Below are 21,258 nucleotides of genomic sequence, written 5' to 3' on the forward strand. Positions count from 1 at the left end.
TGAATCAGAGATGCTATATTGTTGTTGATCTGATTGAGAGTTTTATTGCTGCAGAAACATTGTTTCCTTACTGGATGTTTTTGTTTTTCTCACCCTAGTTAACAGCAGAACTTAACCTCTTGAAATCTCAGATGGGCACGTCTGTTCAAAGCATCTCCATCACAAGTGAGACGGTCAATTCTCTCAGGTCAGTCCGAAAACCTCTCAAGGTCTAAGATCAACTCTTGTGTTTATGAACTCAAATCACAGCATGTGCATTATTTACTGTTTATTTGCCCTTTGGAGTTGACTATTTTTTTGCATTTGTGTGGGTATAGGTGAGGGCGTGGATTGGTTAACCATTCAGGCGCCTTTTTAGTAACATATATATACTCCAGGCTTTTAAAGGTTGTTCAGACATCCATCAGCAGACCCTCATTGTATTTTGTCCCCACTGCCAGAGTGCCATGCCAAGGTATGCTGAATATATTTCTCCTTAAAATAAAAATGTACTGCTAAGTGTACATAATTATCATAGTGTGACCCAAATTATGTCAGCGGCACTCTATAGATAAGGATGTCCCTCAGCAGGTGAATAGGTCTGCTTTATATATTATGATCCCATATCATGTTACTGATTACCAGATAGATATATATATATATATAGATATATATATATATATATATATATATATATATATATACATATATATATATATACATATATATATATACACACACACATATATATATATATATATATATATATATATATATATATATATATATATATATATATATATATATATATATATATGTGTGTGTATATATATATATATGTATATGTATATATATATATATATATATATATATATATATATATATTTATTATTATTACCATGTATTTATATAGTGCCAATAATTACATAGCGCTGTACAGAGAACTCGCTCACATCAGTCCCTGCCCCATTGGGGCTTACAGTCTAAATTCCCTAACACACACACACACGGAAACAGAGAGACGGAGACAGGGAGACGGAGACAGGGAGACGGAGACAGGGAGACGGAGACAGGGAGACGGAGACAGGGAGACACAGACTAGGGTCAATTTGTTAGCAGCCAATTAACCTACCAGTATGTTTTTGGCTTTTTAGTTTTAACGGCCCTTTAAAAGAGGGCTGCAGTCTCCATAACATTTTGCTGAAATCCCTCTTTCCAAATAGCCCATGTAGGTCCCACCACAGAGACCATTTCCATTTGCCCAATATTCACCTGCATTCTGTGTGTTCTCTGTGCCTACAAGACTGAGGAATACTCAAAGTGAGTGTGGCAGACCATGTGTATCAAATCACTGATCACTGCTTGCACACTGGCACTATATATGTTTGGGCAAGCCTCTTACACCTATGACACACAGGTGCTGCTCCTCCCACTTTATATTTTCTAGGCTTAGAGACTTGGAGAACACAGTGATCAAGAGGGCTGTCAGTGGTGACTATTGGGCATGGTGGGGATACAAGGGAATGAGGAAGTGTTTGAATGCTTTTTTTTGGAATCCTGCATCAATGTGCTGCACCAATAACATTTGCCTCATTCTATTAAATCAGCTTGAAATGTTGGCCTAGTGTGTGCGATACTTGAAGCGCAAGTTCAGTTACATGCGTCACATGTTACATTGTTGGCAGAACTAGCGCCTGGCGACTGTCTTGTATGGTCATCTGGCCTGTACTCCGGACCATGGCGATAATCCAAATGTATTCTGTATCAATTACTTGCATTCTAGAAGCCTGACATATAAAGTGTTCAGAATGCAGGGAATTACAGTGAGCACACACAACAATGAGCGTTGTACTGTGCATGATCAAAATTGAGACATTGGGGAAATATCTTTTTAAAATTAGACCTGCTCCTTGAAATCTGGCAGCAACAGGGACAATGCAATATCTTCATCAACAAGGACGTTATATGTAATCTTTCATTGTGAATTAATATAATAACTGATGCATGCGGTGAAGTCCAGCTACCGGGTGAATTCATTCTTATGAAGTCCGATGTATCTCTGTGCGGAGACTCTCTACTCCCTTTCCCATTATATCAAATTAAAGTCAGTAAAACCTGCTCTCTGACAAACTGATTGAGATGGTGCCTGTAGCAAGACCAGCAATAGCAGTGGAGAAACGGATACAGTGGTGCCTTTGTTTTGTTTTTCTTTTTGTTTTTAATGGTGTTGCCATTAACCCCACGGACTCTAGTGCACCAATGTTTTTCTATTCCTTTTAAAAGTGTGGAAAGTGATAGTACTTGATATAAATAGATCAGCATTACATTAGTTTGCTTATACAAACAGATTTCTTTTCTTTTTAGTTTTTATGTACAGGTGTTCTAACTTTTTGGACCTTCTAAAAGCACTGAGGCCTCAAGGCCCCTAACTCTTTGCTGGCATGTAATATCCTTTTATTAGGGGGGGTTGTTATACCTGAGGCTCGACAAATACCAGGAGCCAGGTAGACAATGCACCTAAAACAATTCCTGCTGGCACCTTACTTTTTATAGTAATTTCTATTACCATTAGGGACATTTTCGTGGGCTCTTTAAAATATCCTGCTGGATCCTAGATTTAACTGATAGGTTCCCGAATTCTACATTATTTTGTCCGTTAATGGCATACATATCTACCCACCTAGCCAGACCTTATCCAGCCTTAATTCTTTCAAATGCTTTTTCGAAATGCACATCTTCACTATAGTCTACTCCCACTTGACACCACTCATTCTACTCCCTCTGCGCCTCCTGATACCTGTCCGTCACACCAGCTCCTAATGTCTCAGGATTACCCTTCACTCTGAATTGTTAGCTCTTACAAACAGGGCCCTTTCTACCCTTTGTCTCATGTCTGCACATTCTCCGTCAACCTCATATTTCCTTGTTTTGTTTCTATGTATTACATTTTATTCTGCTCTATGAAGTAGATCCAACTCCTCTATAAGCTGTTTGCTAATTATATATGATGTGTATCTGAATGTACTTTGCTATGACAAATGATCTATGTAGGTACAAATGTATCAAGTGCCTCAGACCTCTTGCTGTATCCAACAGCAACACAGCTAAATAAATCTGCCTGCACAGTGGCGTTATCTGAAGGCAGAGTTCCCCTTTTAATAGTCCTCCTTTCATCATATAAAATGTTGGTAGGTAAGTATATGGAAAAGTTTCAAGATCTAGCCAGAGGCATTAGGATATAAAGTTATCTTGCAAAATCCACCCTATAACGTTCAACCTTAGTTTTGCAAAACCATTTTTGTATTCAGAATTGCATTATTTTGTCTTTTTGAGGATAGACAGCTCAAACACTGTAAGGGACGTTCGTACTCGGGAGGTTTATGCTTTCTCTCTTCAATTTACACTGATTTTCTTAGTAGTTCTTTAAATCTGCCTTGGTCTGATTACGAGTTCCGGGGAAGAGATGTAAGTGTACATTATTGTCTGTCCGCACATCCGTCATACCACCCCCCAACATGCACAAATTGGATTTATTTCAGCCAGCGAGTCCTGTGATGGAAAGTGCAGCAAGACCAACTTGCTTTGTGAGCACAGGGGTAAAATTCCAGAAAACATTTGAGTCTGAGCTCATTGTTCTCTAATTGTGACTTATGAGAGCAGAGATAAACCCTCCCTGCTGACCAGAGGTGGGGGAATAACATGTATGTGCTCAAGAATAACATTTCGAAAAGCTTTGAGGAACGAGATGCAAAGTTTTATTGCACAACAGTGAAAGGGTTACGAGACCAAAAATCCTATATTTTTTTTTTCTTTGTATATTACCCACGATCTGGCTTTATTATTCTAACACTGTAGTAGAGGGGTTTAACCCACATATTGCTGGAGGAGCGTCAAAGGTATTTTTGCACACTCCTATGGAGCGGAGGATTACTGGGCTTTTCTTTGCAATGAGTTTTTATAACATGTTTCCTGTGGTTTTTGGAATTATCTTCTTTGGGGCTCTGCAGGGGGTCAGATTGTACTGCAGAATTCTCAGCTGTGCAGGTAGGACTGAATCTGGGCTGTCTTAAAGTAGCAACACTTCACGGAGCTCTTCTGTTGACCAGGCGTCTGGTAAGATAGAGACATTAACATATCGCCACTCAGTAGTGCAGCAAAGTTATATATATCGGTCATGCCATTATTTGTTCTCAGTTTATCGAGGCCTCTCTTCTTATTTGCGGGATTATCTTCCCTCATGTCAATGGCAATTGTTAAAAAGCAGGAGGAGGTTGATTAAGGTGACCTTCTAGTAGTTTAATGACGAGGTCACATATCAGTGTGAAATAAACCAAAGGGCATTATATATTTAATTCTTCTTATTGGCGTTGATTAGTAAAGCTCCACAGTACTCCGCAGCCCCTGACAGAGCATATATAAACAGGGACATGATAAAAGCGTGAACACAAAGTAGGAAGGGCCTTGCTCATTACAGAGATTACAGTCTAGGTGGAGAAGAGCAGAGCTGAGACTACAGGAGTGAGCGGACATTTAGACGGCAGCGGGAGTGTACCAGTATAAGTAGTATGGATGGGAGTGGAGTTAGAGGTGAATTTGTGTTAAACTGTTTAAAGATGTGAAGTGGTGGGGGGGGGAGTTTTATCACGCTGGTAGGAAATTCTATTGGTGGGTAGCAGCACAGGAGAAGTCTTGTAGGTGGAAGCGAGAGGTTATCAGAGATAAGACAAGGTGCTGGTCAGAGGCTGAGCTGAATGAGCTTCAGGGATTTTGAAGATGTATGTAGGAGGGTGAGGTTTAGGGCTTTGTAGGTGACTAATTAGAAATGGAGTCTGGAGGATTACATACATTATATACTATAAAGAACATTATTTTTTTTTTTATTTGTTTTATTTATTCAGCAAGTACAATTTCAGAACAGATTAGATCGTTGACAAAGCGTTTGCAAAAATGACCTATATCAGTGTTGGCTAACCTGTGTCACTTGTGTTGTGAAACTACAAGCCCCAGCATGCTTTGCCAATATATGCTGGGACTTGTAGTTTCACAACACCTGGAGTGTCACAGGTTAGCCAACACTGACCTATATGCTCATAGTCCATTGCACAGATGATAACATTTCCCGTCTCTGGACATTTGATCACACAGTAACTACAAAGATCTAAGTGTAGTCCACTATTATTCTTTGTGGTGTTTGTAGTTTTTTTGTATAAATATATGTTTAAATACACCACTGTGATTGTATTTGGCTGCGGGTGCTCCATGGCTACAGTTTTTGCACATTACAGGCCATTCATTTGTAGAGGTGAGCAATATTGAGTTGCTCAGCGGCCAGCCATAGTATCTTATTATGATTGGATGATCATGAGTGCTTTGTTTTTTTTTTTTTTGTTAAAAATAATTTCAACCTAAGAGTTTTCATTTGGAGTCCAGGTTTGAGCTACAGATCAGTCTTCATTGATCCTATAATTAATCGTGTGCTGTGAACTTGCAGCATTTGCTTGTGACTCAACCTCTTGACCCGAGCTATTGGGATTTTGTCAATATAGTGAGTTGAATCTCCATATGCCTCACATTCAAATGATAACATGAGACAGGTGGCACAGAGCATTTCTCCCACCGTTACTCATCGCCGAGGTCTCTGTGTAACAGAGCAGCAATTAATTCTAAATAACACTGTCATGTGAGCAGTCCTTGCAGTACATCATGTTCATTCATCAGCCCATCCCACTGTTTTCCTGCTTGTCCTCCTCACAAGTGTGACCTGCTGCAGATCTGACATGGTTTTGTTGTAACACTTGTGGCCCATTTTGAACAGGTAAAAAGTTTTCTGGAAATGTAAAATCGCTCCATTTCCATCATGCATTGAGCAAACTCTCCTACATTACACATGGCTATCTTCTTTACTATGACTGGCCTCACACAGACTATGCTGGACAGGATTCAGACAGACATCCTACCTCTGTGTAGGCAGTAGCTGTGAGGCACCCTGTCCACAAGTACTGTCCTACTCACAGTTTATCACGGGGAGCATAGACTATAGGAATAAGCCTTTGTTGCTCCCTGGAAAGCCGTGTGTACAAGAGTCCTGGTTTTAGGTATTAATTTAGCCCGTGGTTTGACCTATTTTTGGCTGTCATCAAGCGGCCTTGGGGAGAACATTGGTGATGGACATTACAGCACAATAATACAGAGGTCTATTGGTTGTCTGCACATAATTCAGCCTGTGTTTGAATGATTCCTCATTGTGTGCCAATGCTATTTGAGCGAACAGGTTCTAGATATGACCTTATCAAGCTGATATGACTATGAGCTGATTTCACATGCTGGAAGTAGCCATATTGCTGGGCTGAACACAATATTCATGAGACCATAGTCTGTCAATTCACTAGCAGCCAGTCGCATAGTGTGTTGTTAGGCTGTATTTCATGAGCAGAGTTTAGAAAACTGGTTTAGCATAATTAGAGACACTTCATGATTTCCAACAGATGACTCATTTCACAAAGGTAATGCTAAAAATACAATGAGACCAAATTGTAATCATCTCATCTGAGGGCATCGGGTGTCCTGGCCTTGGCCACAGTTCCCCTACCTGGACCCCTCTGTCCCATAACCTCCCCATACTTGACCAACCCTTGACCAACATTGCCACACACACAGCCCACTCAATACTTTTACCTTTGCATTCTAGCTGGTCCATTGTGCAATATGATGTAGCACATGCCCTTGTGTTTCAAACTCCCATTGTCCTATAGATTGTAAGCTTGCGAGCAGGGTTCTCTTACCTCTCTGTCTGTGTGTATTACCCAGTATTGTCTTATGAATGTTTGTTCCCAATTGTAAAGCACTACGGAATCTGCTGGCGCTATATAAATAAATGTTGATGATGATACTTAGATCTCATACTTGCACATTCTGTTGCATTTTGTGTGTGTGCTTTTTGTCAGTGCCAATCACCCGCACAAGCTCTGGATAAACTTCCTTATGTACTTATCTGAATAACCATGCCTATTATTTTGAACTTTCTGCTCACATTGTGACTTGTTTACCGGCTTGTACAACGGCTACCACTTCGGACACTGGCAGCTGTTGTACTGTATTTGAAAACAAAGTTCTATTTAAAAAAATAAATAAAAATAGACCAAATTGTCTTCTGTTATGTTGTTTGAACCATTAATAAAAGATTTGTTCATCTATTTGCTGTAAATACAATTATCAGCCCAATATAGTGAATCATCAGATCCTCTCTAATGTTAGCTCAGCCCACAGGACGGTAGTTTCTACGTCTTGTGGGCGATACAGCTTGCTGAAAGCACCAGTTCTGGTAGTTAATGGACATCCGAATTGTGGCATATGCTTTTATAACTGAGCAGAGCTTAAATATATACACTGGAAAGAAATATTTTATGCTGCAGATGGCTTTTGGCAAAATGAAATAGAAAGATTCCATCTGCTGTTATTTATTACTTCTTTGCTCATTTTGCACAATATGAAAACATTGCAAGTTATTAATGACAGTTTTATCATTATTAAAGGTGAAGTATGCACACTATTTTCCCTATTTCCTTTGTACCTCAAGTCAACAATTTTTATTTATACAAGTCCTTTGTCCTAGAATCTGCTTAGATGGAAGTCTCCCCTAACTGTATCGGCTGTGAGGAATTCCAATGTTAATTAAAGTCATCATGTATTTTTCTATAAACCAAAAATCAACTAGGTGATTGCGTAGGATGTTCAATATCAGGTATAATCTGACTAGTTTTAAAATCTGCATTTTCATTGTTAATGTTTGTAATAGTGAGCAATGAACCGCCAAATGGTATTCAGGGAAGGAAATGCAGAAAATGAAATGCCTAGTAGTGTATTATTATTCCTAGGGTGTCATTTCATATTGTATTCTCCATGCTTTACTTCTCGGCAGGTTGAAGATTGAGGAGCTGGAGACGGAACGTAGCCGGCTTGAGGAGGAAAACAGAGTCCTGGAGATGAGGCTGGAGAGGCTGAATCTTCAGGTAAGTAAAGCAGTCGCTTCTCTGCCTTTTGTAATGAAATCCTCTTGACACGCAGGTCTTTGGCCGTCAGACTTTGTTGCTACTCTCATATAGGAGGTAATGCTGACTGGCAGCTGGAGAAGGGGGTCATACACAAGTAATGCCATGATGTTGACGCACTCTAGTATCTGGCTTCCAGCTTGTTACAGTATCCTCATGTCACTGGCATTGATGCGAAAGTGACTGCCCAGCCTCTGGACTCGTACCATGTGGGCCACCTAGTGCCAATAGTCACTGTGCTGTTAATAAACGCAAAAGCTAATTTCAGTAAATACAAAACCTCAGTTTTTATTCTACTATTCCCTTTACATTAAATTGAAATAAATGGCAGCTGTGATGTTCGGTGCAATGCTGCATTGTGTATGTCTTCAAGGGTGTAGAAAGTTGTTAAATTAATTTTAAGCTTTTCCTTTTAAGGTCAGTAGTCACCGTTAAGAGAGACCTTTTGGTTGTCTAGGTTCAGTTTTACAGATAAGACTGTAGGAAACTGAAATGTCTGGTTCAGAGGTTTAACCATAGGGAGGGTTTGCGAGGAGAACATGATGGAAATAGCCCCCAAAAAGCTCTTGTTTTTAATGATGAATGGAGAAGCTAATGGGGCTTCCATTAGTGTTGCACATAGTCTACTACATGTGCGGCTGCTTACTGGGTGCCTTTGGCCCATGTGAACTATCATGAACAAGATTTAATGGTCTTTCATAATCCTGACTATCCTGCCAACTCATCTTCTTCCAATATTGTTATACATGTTGCTGGTGCAATGGTACTATGGGCTAGTAAATGTGAAACGTGTGTCACTCCCTTTATCCCTCCCCTTAGAATGTAAGCTCTGACGAGCAGGACCCTCTTCCCTCCTGTCTCCATACCTAGTCTTCTGCTCCAGCCTAACTATAATTGCTATACCGGGAGGGAGTCCTGGTAATACTCGTTTATTGTTCTGTTCTGTTTTACCCTGTATGGTCTACTGTCTTGTATTGTGTACGGCACTGCGGACATCTTGTGGTGCCTTATAAATAAAGGAAAATAATCTACACCAGGGTTTCCCAAACCCAGTCCTCAGGGCTCCCTAACAGTGCAGGTTTTCCATATCTCCTTGCTGGAGCACAGGTGTATTCATTACTGACTGACACATTGTAACAGATCCACAGGTGGTCCTAATTATGTCACATGTGATCCAGAAAACCTGCACTGTTGGGGAACCCTGAGGACTGGGTTTGGGAAACCCTGATCTATGGTATTAGTCATCAGGTAACATAGGCATTTATCGAGTCCCTTTCATTCAGCCTGCCACGGAACAACGACTTTTGTCCAATTGCACCATAAAGTATTTGACCATGTTAGGTACAGGTTTAGTCATTCGGCAATTGGGTCATAGGTACAGACACACCAACTGGCTATGTGTGAGGCTAGCTTTAGTCCTCTCCATCAGCAGAGGTGCGGAAATAAGGACAACAACTTGTATCTGTGTAGATAATGTAATTCCATATAAATAAACCCAAACAAAGTGTCACTTTAATTTGTGTAACATTGAACTGCAAGGCTCTGCTTTGCATTAGATACAATAGCAATATTTTGATGGTAGATTGCCTTTAATTGCTCATTTAAACACTGGAGTCAAGAGGTCATGCTACTTCATTTATTCAAGAGAGATACTTTCATGACCTGGCTCATTAATCCTGCTCCTGTACTTAAAATTATATTCCGATAATCAGCACTGTCAAGCTTGTTTGCATCTAGTTGTTGGCTCTTATCACATTGTATAATTGTAGGTCGAAATACCTGTTAGCACATATAACTCAGTGTCTACATTGTTTTGTGGGGTTTTCATACTATTTCATAGCTTCTGTTTACCTAATGTCTCTTTCTGCTTTATCTTGTGTCATCCATCTATGGAATATCTTATATTGTAACCATGTAATTTACTTCCTGGTTTAAGTGTTCTTGTTATCGGCAGCTGTTTTGTGTGACACCACTGATATTTCAAGATCTTGATCTAAAATGAAAATTAACTCTTGGCATTAATAATTCAAAAGTTACTAGCTGCTCTTCCAGAATGTCTAATAGACTCCTGTATTAGGGGAAGACCTATCAGAATTCCAAGATTGATGGTAGTTCTCCCAGAGTGCTTACCTGCAGCAAAAAGTGGTCGGGAAGATTTCGCCACAAAGCGGAACACGTCATCAAATCCTGAGTGGGAAGGGTGACGTGATTTGCATAATTATATGCTATGCCCCACCCACTTAGACTCAAACCTCTTCATTAAGTCCCTCCCACTTCAAACCTCTCATACACATCTCCCGGAAGTGAGGTATGAAAAGCAGGTAAATATGCCGACGTGCCCCGAGCCTTCCCTAACACACCTGTAATCTGTATTGCCCACAACTCTGTCATTAAGGTATTCCCCTTGTCCCTGCTGTGAAGCGTGAATGTGGAATTCACAACTCCTAGGGAATGTGTCCTTACCCAGAGCCGTAACTCAACACTTTAGCACCTGGGTCGAGAAAGAAAAATGCCTCCCCGATATCCCTCAATTTTAACCAATTGAACTTGAAATATTCATACACTGCACTCCCTTTCAGCGTTGCAACCTGGTCGATCCCCTCTATCGCCCAGCCCTAGTTACGGCCCTGGCTTACCCAATTCTCTAGGGCAACACAGTGGCTAAGTGGTTAGCACTTCTGCCTCACAGTGCTGGGGTCATGAGTTAAATTCCCGACCATGGCCTTATCTGTGTGGAGTTTGTATGTTCTCCCCGTGTTTGCGTGGGTTTCCTCCAGGTGCTCCGGTTTACTCCCACACTCCAAAAACATACTAGTAGGTTAATTGGCTGCTATTAAAATTGACCCTAGTCTTTCTCTCTCTGTCTGTGTGTGTGTATGTTAGGGAATTTAGACTGTAAGCTCCAATGGGGCAGGGACTGAGGTGAGTGAGTTCTCTGTACAGCACTGCGGAATCAGTGGCGCTATATAAATAAATGTGATGATGATGATGAGTCTCTATTCTTCAACTCATCCTTTCTATCACATGTGTTTTATAATATAAAAGACTCACTGAACCACTTCTGATGAGGTGTATTGTTTCTAAAACCTCAACGGTTAGCCGTCCCTGATAACTTATATACGGGTGTTGAGATCAGCCATTCTGACTTGTCACAGAAAGCTCTGTGCTTTATATACCCAATAATGCTGCCATGTTTAGTATATTGTCATCTTTTATCATCTGCCTCCTGCTTGTGTCTGTTATTCTCCTCTGTGTAAATAGACTCATGCTCGGGAATGTGCATGTTTGAAATAACTTTGATTTATGTCATGAATGTGAATTGTGACATTTTTGTAGAAGGAATATGTTTTCCTCTTTGGTATTGCCAAGTAAACATAGGCAGATTGTTAAACTTAATATTGGTCTCTATATCTCATTTCTCTGCCGTTTGGGTTGCAATGCAGGGCTTGTTTTGTACAATTATGTCGTTGAGCAAGCTTGTATAAATACTTTGTAGAAAAGAAAGCCAATAATGTTTGTTTTCCTATGTAGTATTCATCTCATTCATTCATTTACAACTCTTCTGATGCAGCATCTGAAATATAATAACAATACATATATATATTGACCGAAATATTAAGCTGATTAACGTAGTTTGTTTCACATGCTTGATAGATCATTTATAATAACAGAACATCAAATGCATCTTATTGTAGGGATTTTTTTCTGTGATATTATCTACTATATAAATGCCTAGTGGCGTGTGTGAAAAAAAAAAAAACAAGCTGCAGCGGCACCTGCTGAGCAGAGTTATACACTGACCTATATATTTCTTGAAGGAGAAGTGACAGTTGGGAGTGGTTGGTGGTTGCCGGGGGTGACAGTGGGGAGTTTTTAACACCTTAAGTAGCTTGATGAAGGATGTGGCGATGAAGATGAAGGATGAGGTGATGGAGAAAAATGATGAGGTGGTGACATGTGGACAAAACCATGTTAAAAAAGGGCGCTTGCGTCGGGAAGTAACGCTCTTCCCTGAGGGAGGCCTGGGCTAGGCCCAAATGCATGACAAGAACCTTTTTAAGACCTTAAGTAGCTTGATTTGACTAGAATGCATGAGTATCATGCACGGGTTAACTTGTTATATATAATTTCCTATATGTTTTGTAGAAGGTATTTCCATGTCTGAGTTATTCTTTGTTTAAAAAATATTGCTTGGCAGGATCACTTGGGGAAATTACCGAGAGTTGATTACTTAGTAGGAAATACCAGAGGTATTGGATAGAGTGAAATACTGGTTATAGCTAACTACATATAGATGCATTGATTGGCTATGGAGGAGTAATGACTCCAAATAATTGGCTGTGGAAGAGTGCTTGACTCCAAATGATTGGCTGTGGACGAGCGCTTGACTCCAAATGATTGGCTGTGGACGAGCGCTTGACTCCAAATGATTGGCTGTGGACGAGCGCTTGACTCCAAATGATTGGCTGTGGACGAGCGCTTGACTCCAAATAATTGGCTGTGGACGAGCGCTCACTCCAAATGATTGGCTGTGGACGAGCGCTGACTCCAAATGATTGGCTATGCGTAATACTGATTATTGGTTAGCTGGGAGAACACTTTATCAATTACTGCACACCTAACAATATTACCCATGGGCCATGCATTATTCAGGGTCACAACAAAAGCTGTGAATTAGGGATAGAGGGCTCTATTTCTAGAATTCTAGTGTACAGCCTGGGTGCACCTTTATTTCCCTGTATGGGTCACATAAGGACTTGTTTTTCTGGAATAAGAACACAGTAAATCACTCCAGCCTTTGCCATTTAGACATAAGTACAGAAATCAGCTCAAGAAAACAATGAACCTAACCACTTATTTTTCAATTATGGGTATAAGGTAATAATGCTGCTCACAATGGGTAATTATACGATAGTTTCACTTACTGTTCACGCTGGCATAGAGTATAGGGAAATGCCACATTTGTAAGAAACTTGGGAGGTTTTTAATTTTGTCAGTTTTACAGCTGGCCTGTTATTATAAAAGGATTTTTAGATGAGGATTATATAAATTGTCATTTTTCTTTCTCCAATAAAGATGTTTTGTTATAATTGTGGATTACAAATTACTTGAGATAAGTGACTTTAATGTGGCATAAACTTAGTTTGTCCACTCTTGTACAAGCCCTGCTATTTATCCACCTCCCTTGTCTCCCTTCCCCCATGTAATCATTTGGTTAAGGGATCCTATTAACCCAATCTCCACTATTACCTGCGTTTGTCTCCCTTTTGAGAAGCCTGGCTAATAACCTCTTCTGTAGGACCTATCGGAGTGAATTAACCCTAACATGCAACACCGCTGACCACCGTTGATTAAAAACATGGGCTCTGCCTCAGTATCTTTGGGGAGTGGAATGTAAAGGTTGTTATGAAGGTTCATGTATGTTTTACTCTGTCAGCCTAGAAAATACTTGTTCAAAGTCTTAAATCCATGGCAGAACGGGCCCGCTTGTCAGATTGCAAGCAATCTATATTGAAATAGAATTGACAGATATTTAATGTTTTGTACTTGTCTTCAGTCTGCAGATAGTGGTGATCATTATTTGGTGCATTTCCTGATTTTTCGCTGCAGTGTATTTCCAAGATCACCTATTGCTAAGCACAGCAAGGGGCTGCTTTCAGAGTAGATGATATGTCTAGGAGAGCGAAGACAAACCTCACTGTACTACCAATTAGTTACAGGAAATCTGAGATTGTATGGCCACTTTAAATACATAGATCTAGTAATAGTAATGGAAAATATCAATTAAGTGAAGTTCTAATAATACATAATATAGAATGTTTTATTTTAGCTCAATGTTATATTTTTTAAAATAAAAAAATATATTTTTCATTGCTCACTAATTGCCCAGTAAAACTCTTTTTATTCTGTATATTTAATTCAATGCTCACTATCTGTTATTTCTCTGAGCTTTTAACATGTATTGCACTTTAAAATTGTTAACATTTTAGTATACTCCGTATACTTTTATTTGCTCAGCAGCACAGTGTCCCTGTAAATTGCTTTAAATTATTGTCAATTATGTGTAAATTAAACTGACTCTTGTAGCTGCACCAAGTCTCCCTACACTTTATAATTGCTTACACTAGGCGCACGACCGGTGTTGACAGACCTGCTTTTCAGAATTGAAATACTACGTACATTAGGTAGTGTGGTAACCGTATAGCAATGCACTTCATTATGCGATACAGTTTCAATGGGCTTTAGGACCTGTCGTGCAATGACATCACCACTGCATGTAATTGGAACGATTCTTTTACATTTTAGAATAGCACTTCAATAATTATTCAGATACTGAGACTTTTGCATACAGAAGAAAAGTGGTACTTTTTAGCTATCCATGCATATAGAATTGCAGCAGATACTAAGAATTGCATGCAGAAAAAAGTACCATAATTTGAATTAAATAAAAAAATATAATCCAAATGTTGGAGAGCGAACTTCAAGAGAAGTGACTATTGTCAATTATGTGAGAGATTATTTCTCCATCAGTTATCAGTGTGTGGCTGTATTTATGCTTCAGCTAATTTAAGTACATTTATATTTATTTATAAAGACTCCGCAGACATTCCCAAAGCACCATGCAGAGCTACATGAATGTCTGACTGTGTTGGTCTTTAACAGCAGGCAGAAAATATGATTTATTACAAATGAACAGTCGTGCAATGGGCAAAGTGATCTTCTCTTTTCTTGACTTAAGTATTTTTAGATTCAACTCATTGTTTTTCCTTGGTTTTGCACAAATGACCTTTTTGATAAGTTTAGTTTTATTTTTTGTTCTATTCCCTGTTCACATGGGAGGGGCATTGACAACTCGCTCAGAGTGATAAACAGTTAGAGGGCAGTGCGGTGGGAACCTTTACAGGATGAGTATAAACCACTTCGCTTTTTTGGTTTAAACCATAAAATGCCACCCAGTATTACTTTTTTTTACATTTTGTGTGAAGTTATCCTTCAGAGTTCACCTAAACCAGGGAGGGCGATGTAGGACTGACCAGCAGCAGTTTGCACTAATGTCCAAAAGACCATTCAACATCAGGTTTTATATGGAACTACTTGTGAGATTTCCCACAGAACCCCATTTCTGCCCTCCTGGCAGTGTGGCACGTACAGCTCGGCTTGGGGGATGAATATGATCACTGATATAGTGTGATAAATAGATATTCTATAATGACTTTTGTGGGTGCTGCTCTGATCTCTGTCAAATTAGATGACACTGTGCTATGTATGCTGAGGGCTAGCAATATTCCATCGTAATTGAAATGGTCTTTATTCTTGTGCGCATGGGATACGTAAATATGTATTGTGGCTAACAGGGCAGTTTATGGATTAAAGGTAGGGACTTGGGATGTGGTACAGGCTTTTACAGAAATATGGTAGTATGCAATTACTGAATGATTGTGTTTTGGATAAAGGCTGACATTAAAGGATATTTCCACCCAGAATTAAAGTGTAGTTTTGGGTGAAATGAAGTGAGATAAGTAAATCTCACTGTGCCCCCAAACCAGAGAGTCTAGTACAGTTTTTAAGAGTCCATGGGCTGGTGCTGAGCTCTCCAGTGTCCCACTGCTGTTCACTGCGCATGCGTTAATCCCCTATATGCCTGCATTTGTTCTGATAACCTTGGCTTTTGTTTTGTGTGGTAGAATTAAATAGCTTCAACCTTTCAGTGAGATGTACTAATATTCAGGCTATCAGTTCACAAGGAGCCAATGTCGTCATGGAGACACAATCTTGCCAGTGATGTCACTGGCTGCTAGCAAATTGATAGGCTGCTTATCATGGCTACCTCGTTGTGCTTCAGGCTAGTGACGTGGCCACTCTGGGCCCCTGGGATCCCAACGCTTAAACATACTATTTGGCTGCACAATGCAGTTTATCTGTACAAGTGCTAATATGCCCTGTAGAGGCTCTGTCATTATACAGACACTACTGGATATAGGTGTCCGTACCCTGTGACCTGTTGACAAGCCAAATAAATGGCAGATCTAGCTGTTTGGCCCCTGCCCCAAATATCATATGGGACACAGTCAGTGCATTGGATCAGTGACCACATCTGATGCAGTCATCTTCTCACTGTATTTTCCATCCGCTCCAATCCGTGTCTGAAAGATCCCGTTGGATCTGCGGACACTTAGACCCATTCACTGCAGTTTGAAGCTAGTCAGGTTTAAAATGACCTAAAATGTAGTGAAAGTCGCAGCACGTATGGGTACCTTAAAAACATCTCCCAAAATGAGTAAAGGCAATGGGGACAATATAAACCCCATCCAGACATGCCCAATTTCCTGTTCACATCTCACATCCATTTCAAGGTCCACAAGTCTGGCTGCGGAGATCGGGTAAGTTGGGTGGTACGATGAAAGTTTGAGCACCCTTTATACAACATACCAAGCCTGCAGGCATCCGACTTTGGCTCACAAGTGGTTCCCATTCCCACACCTGTGTTCAGGAACCACCAGGGAGGCTGAATCACATGAAATAATGATGCCACTGCGGCAATACATCGGTACTTGAATCTCCCCCCATAGGGGAGCCATTATACACAGATCATGCAAATCTCGTTTATGCCCATTAATCACACATATTTGCATGACTAAAGATAGTTAATATAGCCATATTTTTATAATTAGTCTGTCACTAATTGATGCAAGTGTACTTCTGATACACGATCTAGGAAACGTACATTATTGGGTATCTGAGGTTTGTTTGCCATTACTGCCTGCACAGGCACAATTTGCTGTGGGCTTGTTAATCTAATTTCTAAGCAAGTCTGCAATAATTACAGCTGAAGACACCTCCCAGACCCTGTGCGTCTCTCTCTTCCTCTACCAGCCCATAAGCCGTTGTTGTTGTTGTTTTCTCTTTATCTTTATGCTCCACTTGCTACATTAAGAGATGCATCTCCCAAGTTTAGCTGCTTGAAGAAAGATTGATTAAAATCAGCAACAGTTTGTGGTAATTGGATCCATATGCTTGGAGAGGAAGCTTGACTAGTTAGAAGTTCTTGTAATTAGTTCACAGCTGGTTGGTGAGAGATGCAGAACTGCAGTTACAGTTCAGACAAGGGGATCTTTACAGTGTTTCCAGCATAGACTTTGCAGTCTCATTTTCTGACTAGCGTTGGGATAGAACTTCCTATGTCAGTAAGAAATGATTATCCATTGATGTTAATGCTTATTAATTTGATGCAGAAAGGGGCGCAATGCGAAATGTTTGGTCCCCCATAACAAACTAGATGTGACCCCCTACACACATTATGCCCAGTTGGTATCCAAGTTGGTAGTAGGGCTCCATTGTTAATGATATCAGAGCCTCTATAAACATACTCCATCAACCAGGTATACAGGCGTATGCCCTTGTAATATGTAGAGTGAACAGTACGATCTGCAGTGGGAATTAAATTGCTGATGTATCTTTATGTCAATGAACGAGGCAAAAGATTTAACACGTATGCATAACATGATAAACCCTTAAAGCAAGAAATCCCCACTTCTTTTTTAATATTTTTTATTTTGATAACCTAAGCATTATTCATTCTGCATCTCTCTCATTATATTCGCCAAATGTATTACTCATGGTGTGGCAGAAGCTGATGGGTGGTTTCTGGAAGGAGTTGTTCTGTGTTTCATGTCTCTGGTTACTGGTAACCTGGGAACAGACTTCCCAGATACCAGAGAACAATCCTTGTGCCCTCACATCCCCCTTCCTATGCACTCCGTCAACGTCATTCCATGGGGGGCATTCAGTCATCTCCCCACTTACCAAAAATAACCAAATCCTCCAGGTGGACGGAGTCTTTCGTGTCATTCCCTTTAAATGATCAAGCACCGCATAGATCAAAATTTGCAATTGTAGCAATATGTCACATTCATTTGGATTATTGGTCAAATCTTTTCATTTTTAAACTGCCTGGATAAATTAGATATGAGGCCATCTTATGTTCTATTTGCAGGCGCCTGTTTCCTCTAGTACAGGGGCCCCAGTACTGCCGGGACCCATTACACCGCTATGACTATAATTACGGCCTTGTATGCAGATAATACTCTTTATGATTCTTTTGGGCAGAATTTGCAAACACTGTTATTTGTGGTGGAAGCATTATCCTTGAATGGTAGTGATTTTGCAATTCTGTCTTTCATGAATATGTTTTTCTGAGCATGGTGACTCACTGGTTTAATCTGTCCTTATTTTATTCTGTTATGTAACTTCTTTGAATATGTGTCACAGCTCCTACATGGTGCAATTTTAATCGGTCAATTTGAACAAATCGACCAAATTACCCACCCATTGTATCATGCATGCTCTTGTCCTATCCAGTCACAATCTAACCCGACTGGATGTTACATAAAGCGGTGTGGTAAAAGGTTAGGCAGGAGATTTGTCTTGTTGCGTTTCCTCTTTGGTCCCTGTGCAATCTGAAAGTGTAGGAGTGGATGGCAGTTTTGTGATCTGGTTGTTGAGAGCCAAAACATGAGGAACAATGCAGGAGGGAAATCCAGATGTTTGGCCAGATTGCCCGGTTGCTTGCCGGTCTTCCCGTACGACCTGATATCAATGCGTGTTCGGAGTACTGAGCTATCCATGCACAGGCTGATCCCGCTCATTTGGCCTGAAAGGTCGTATCAATGTCGGACTTGGCTACACGTGTGCAAACGTAATTGGCAAGATCACTGCTGTGACCGTAGTCTGCCGACGTATTCAGTCATTCCTCATCAGGCATTGTTCTGAATTGATGGTTGCTTTTGGGTCCAATTCCAAATCTCTGTGTGTTTAGACACCTTTAAGCTGGCCACCCATGTTCTTATCCTGAACCTGATTACTTCTGTCAGCCTGTTAGTGTGGTCACATAGGTTGTAATCTTCCCACCACATTTCCTGTCACGCCAGATAATTACACTAGACATTTTGAGTAGTTAAATTTCCATCGTTGAGGTTGTTTTGGTGACGCAAGCTTTTAATGTTGCATCACGTGGGGTCAGCTTTAGGATAAGCCATGAGCTGTACAAGACACTACAGTAAATACAGTTAGTAATTGGTGGTCCAACACTAGCTTGTAACACTTTAATGTATCCTTATGTGCGAAGGTGTGGAGCATGCTGGGTTATACTTTGCTTGGTCTCATTGTGTTGTATCCTCTTCTTTTCTGACTGTTAACAAAAAGACACCAATATACACATGTTTATTCTCTGTCCTTACTTTCTAGACTCAACATGCCTAAACTTCAAGCATGGACTGTTCTCCTAAACACCAAGAGCAGAACTTGACTTTTTCAGAATCTGCAGAGGAACCTCTTGCCTTCTTCTTGGGAACTCTGCATGACATTTTTGAAAGCTTCCCTGCCCCATTGGAGCTTACAGTCTAAATTTCCTAACATACACACTTGGACAGAACTTTGCCACACCACCCTGAAGATACCGAATTATCCTGCACACATGACTTCACACACAATCCACCCAGAGATGGTTTCTAGAGATTGATTGGTAGCCAATGGTGGTAGACGATTATAAGATAAACAGTAGAAAATAGCAAAATATATATTGATATAGACTGTCAAATTAGCAGTGATATAAATTCTGGTAAAAGGTAATAAGTACCCGGTACAATTAAAGGTATGGATAGTAATTAGGTAATGAGACATGGATAAGATGAGTTTTGTGTAGAAAAATTGTGAAAGTGATTATGACAATGTAGAAGGTAGATGAAGACTATGTAATATAAAAGTAATATAAAGAATTAGGATTGTCAAATCAAGTCAAAACGCTGGTAAATGTAATATGTTATCTAGGCTGTGAGGATAGTGCCACAGTGTGGCTAGTGGAATAAGGTGGGTGAGTGTGTATAATGTGAAATCAATAGAATTTATGAAAATTAAATGACAAAATAAATTAATAGTTGAATGAATATGAATAGATGATACTAATAAAGCCATTGAGAACAGTGAGATAATACAAATAGATAAGTGTCATCTCTTGTAGTAGTTGGTTTTTCTTTGTGTCAAAACGAAATGTTTTTCAGTGGGTTCTGGTATTCTGTCTACAAAGCTGTCAGTCACACTCTGCCTACTTAGAGAAGCACCTCCCTCCTGGCATCCTGCTGCAGAGATGTGAGAGAGTATGACGGATGTATCTAATTGCAATTGTTACATGTACATTATTCGGATCAGTAGTATGCAGCCTTTGCACCTGTCACAGTGCCCTAATGGTACATGAGAGAAATGTTTTCCAAACAAACTACAGAACATGTGTCTGGTGAATACATACCTCTGAGCAGTAAGATTGGCAGAAAAGCCCCAGCCATAAATTGGCCTATACTGCATTATTCCAGGCCATCTAAAACGCCATTGGTTAGGGAAAAATTGAATCACTCGTCCAGTGTTCCTAATGTCCCCACAGCGCCCTCATACGCAGCCGCGTCTGCTCCTCCTCCATGTCTGGGACTGTGGAGTCAGGCTGTGATGTCAAAACCAAGTGCTGCTCTCCCAGTCTACCTCCAGCCTGCAAATGTAGGAAGCAATGGGAGTGGTGGCCCAAGGGGAGCACCTCTATGAGCGGCTAGCGCCCACCCTGACGATATTCCAACCAAACCTCCATGCTCATAATCCTGTATGATCACACCCGCTGGTCTGGAAGGCCAAACATGCCTTGGAGTCCAAAATCATGATTATTGGTAGGTGTGTGAGATGACCACTCTGGTGTTTTACTAAAAATTATAGTTTTGCTAAAAGCATAGTTGGTGCCCTCCAACAATAAAGGAATTAAAACAAGCTTGCCTTCATGCGCTCCTGGCATGCTGTTTCTATGACCGAAGCTCTGCCTACATCAGCTCCTGGCATGCTGTTTCTATGACCGAAGCTCTGCCTACATCAGCTCCTGGCATGCTGTTTCTATGACCGAAGCTCTGCCTACATCAGCTCCTGGCATGCTGTTTCTATGACCGCAGCTCTGCCTTCATGCGCTCCTGGCATTCTGTTTCTATGACCGAAGCTCTGCCTTCATGCGCTCCTGGCATGCTGTTTCTATGACCGCAGCTCTGCCTACATCCGCTCCTGGCATGCTGTTTCTATGACCGAAGCTCTGCCTTCATGCGCTCCTGGCATGCTGTTTCTATGACCGAAGCTCTGCCTTCATGCGCTCCTGGCATGCTGTTTCTATGACCGAAGCTCTGCCTTCATGCACTCCTGGCATGCTGTT

At 40.5% G+C, this 21,258-nt stretch overlaps 1 protein-coding gene across 4 annotated transcripts in view; it reads left to right on the forward strand.

The window, feature by feature from the left end:
- MAD1L1 (mitotic arrest deficient 1 like 1) overlaps positions 1-21,258 on the forward strand; it is a 528,381-nt gene that overhangs the window by 281,758 nt on the left and 225,365 nt on the right. For all 4 annotated transcript variants that reach the window (XM_075179556.1, XM_075179557.1, XM_075179558.1 and 1 more), the window contains 2 exons: positions 99-187; positions 7,898-7,988. In XM_075179556.1, the coding sequence (XP_075035657.1) occupies positions 99-187; positions 7,898-7,988 (180 nt within the window). The remainder of the gene's footprint in view (positions 1-98; positions 188-7,897; positions 7,989-21,258) is intronic.

The sequence above is a fragment of the Mixophyes fleayi genome, chromosome 7, assembly GCF_038048845.1.
Source record: "Mixophyes fleayi isolate aMixFle1 chromosome 7, aMixFle1.hap1, whole genome shotgun sequence".
Taxonomy (NCBI): Eukaryota; Metazoa; Chordata; class Amphibia; order Anura; family Limnodynastidae; genus Mixophyes; species Mixophyes fleayi.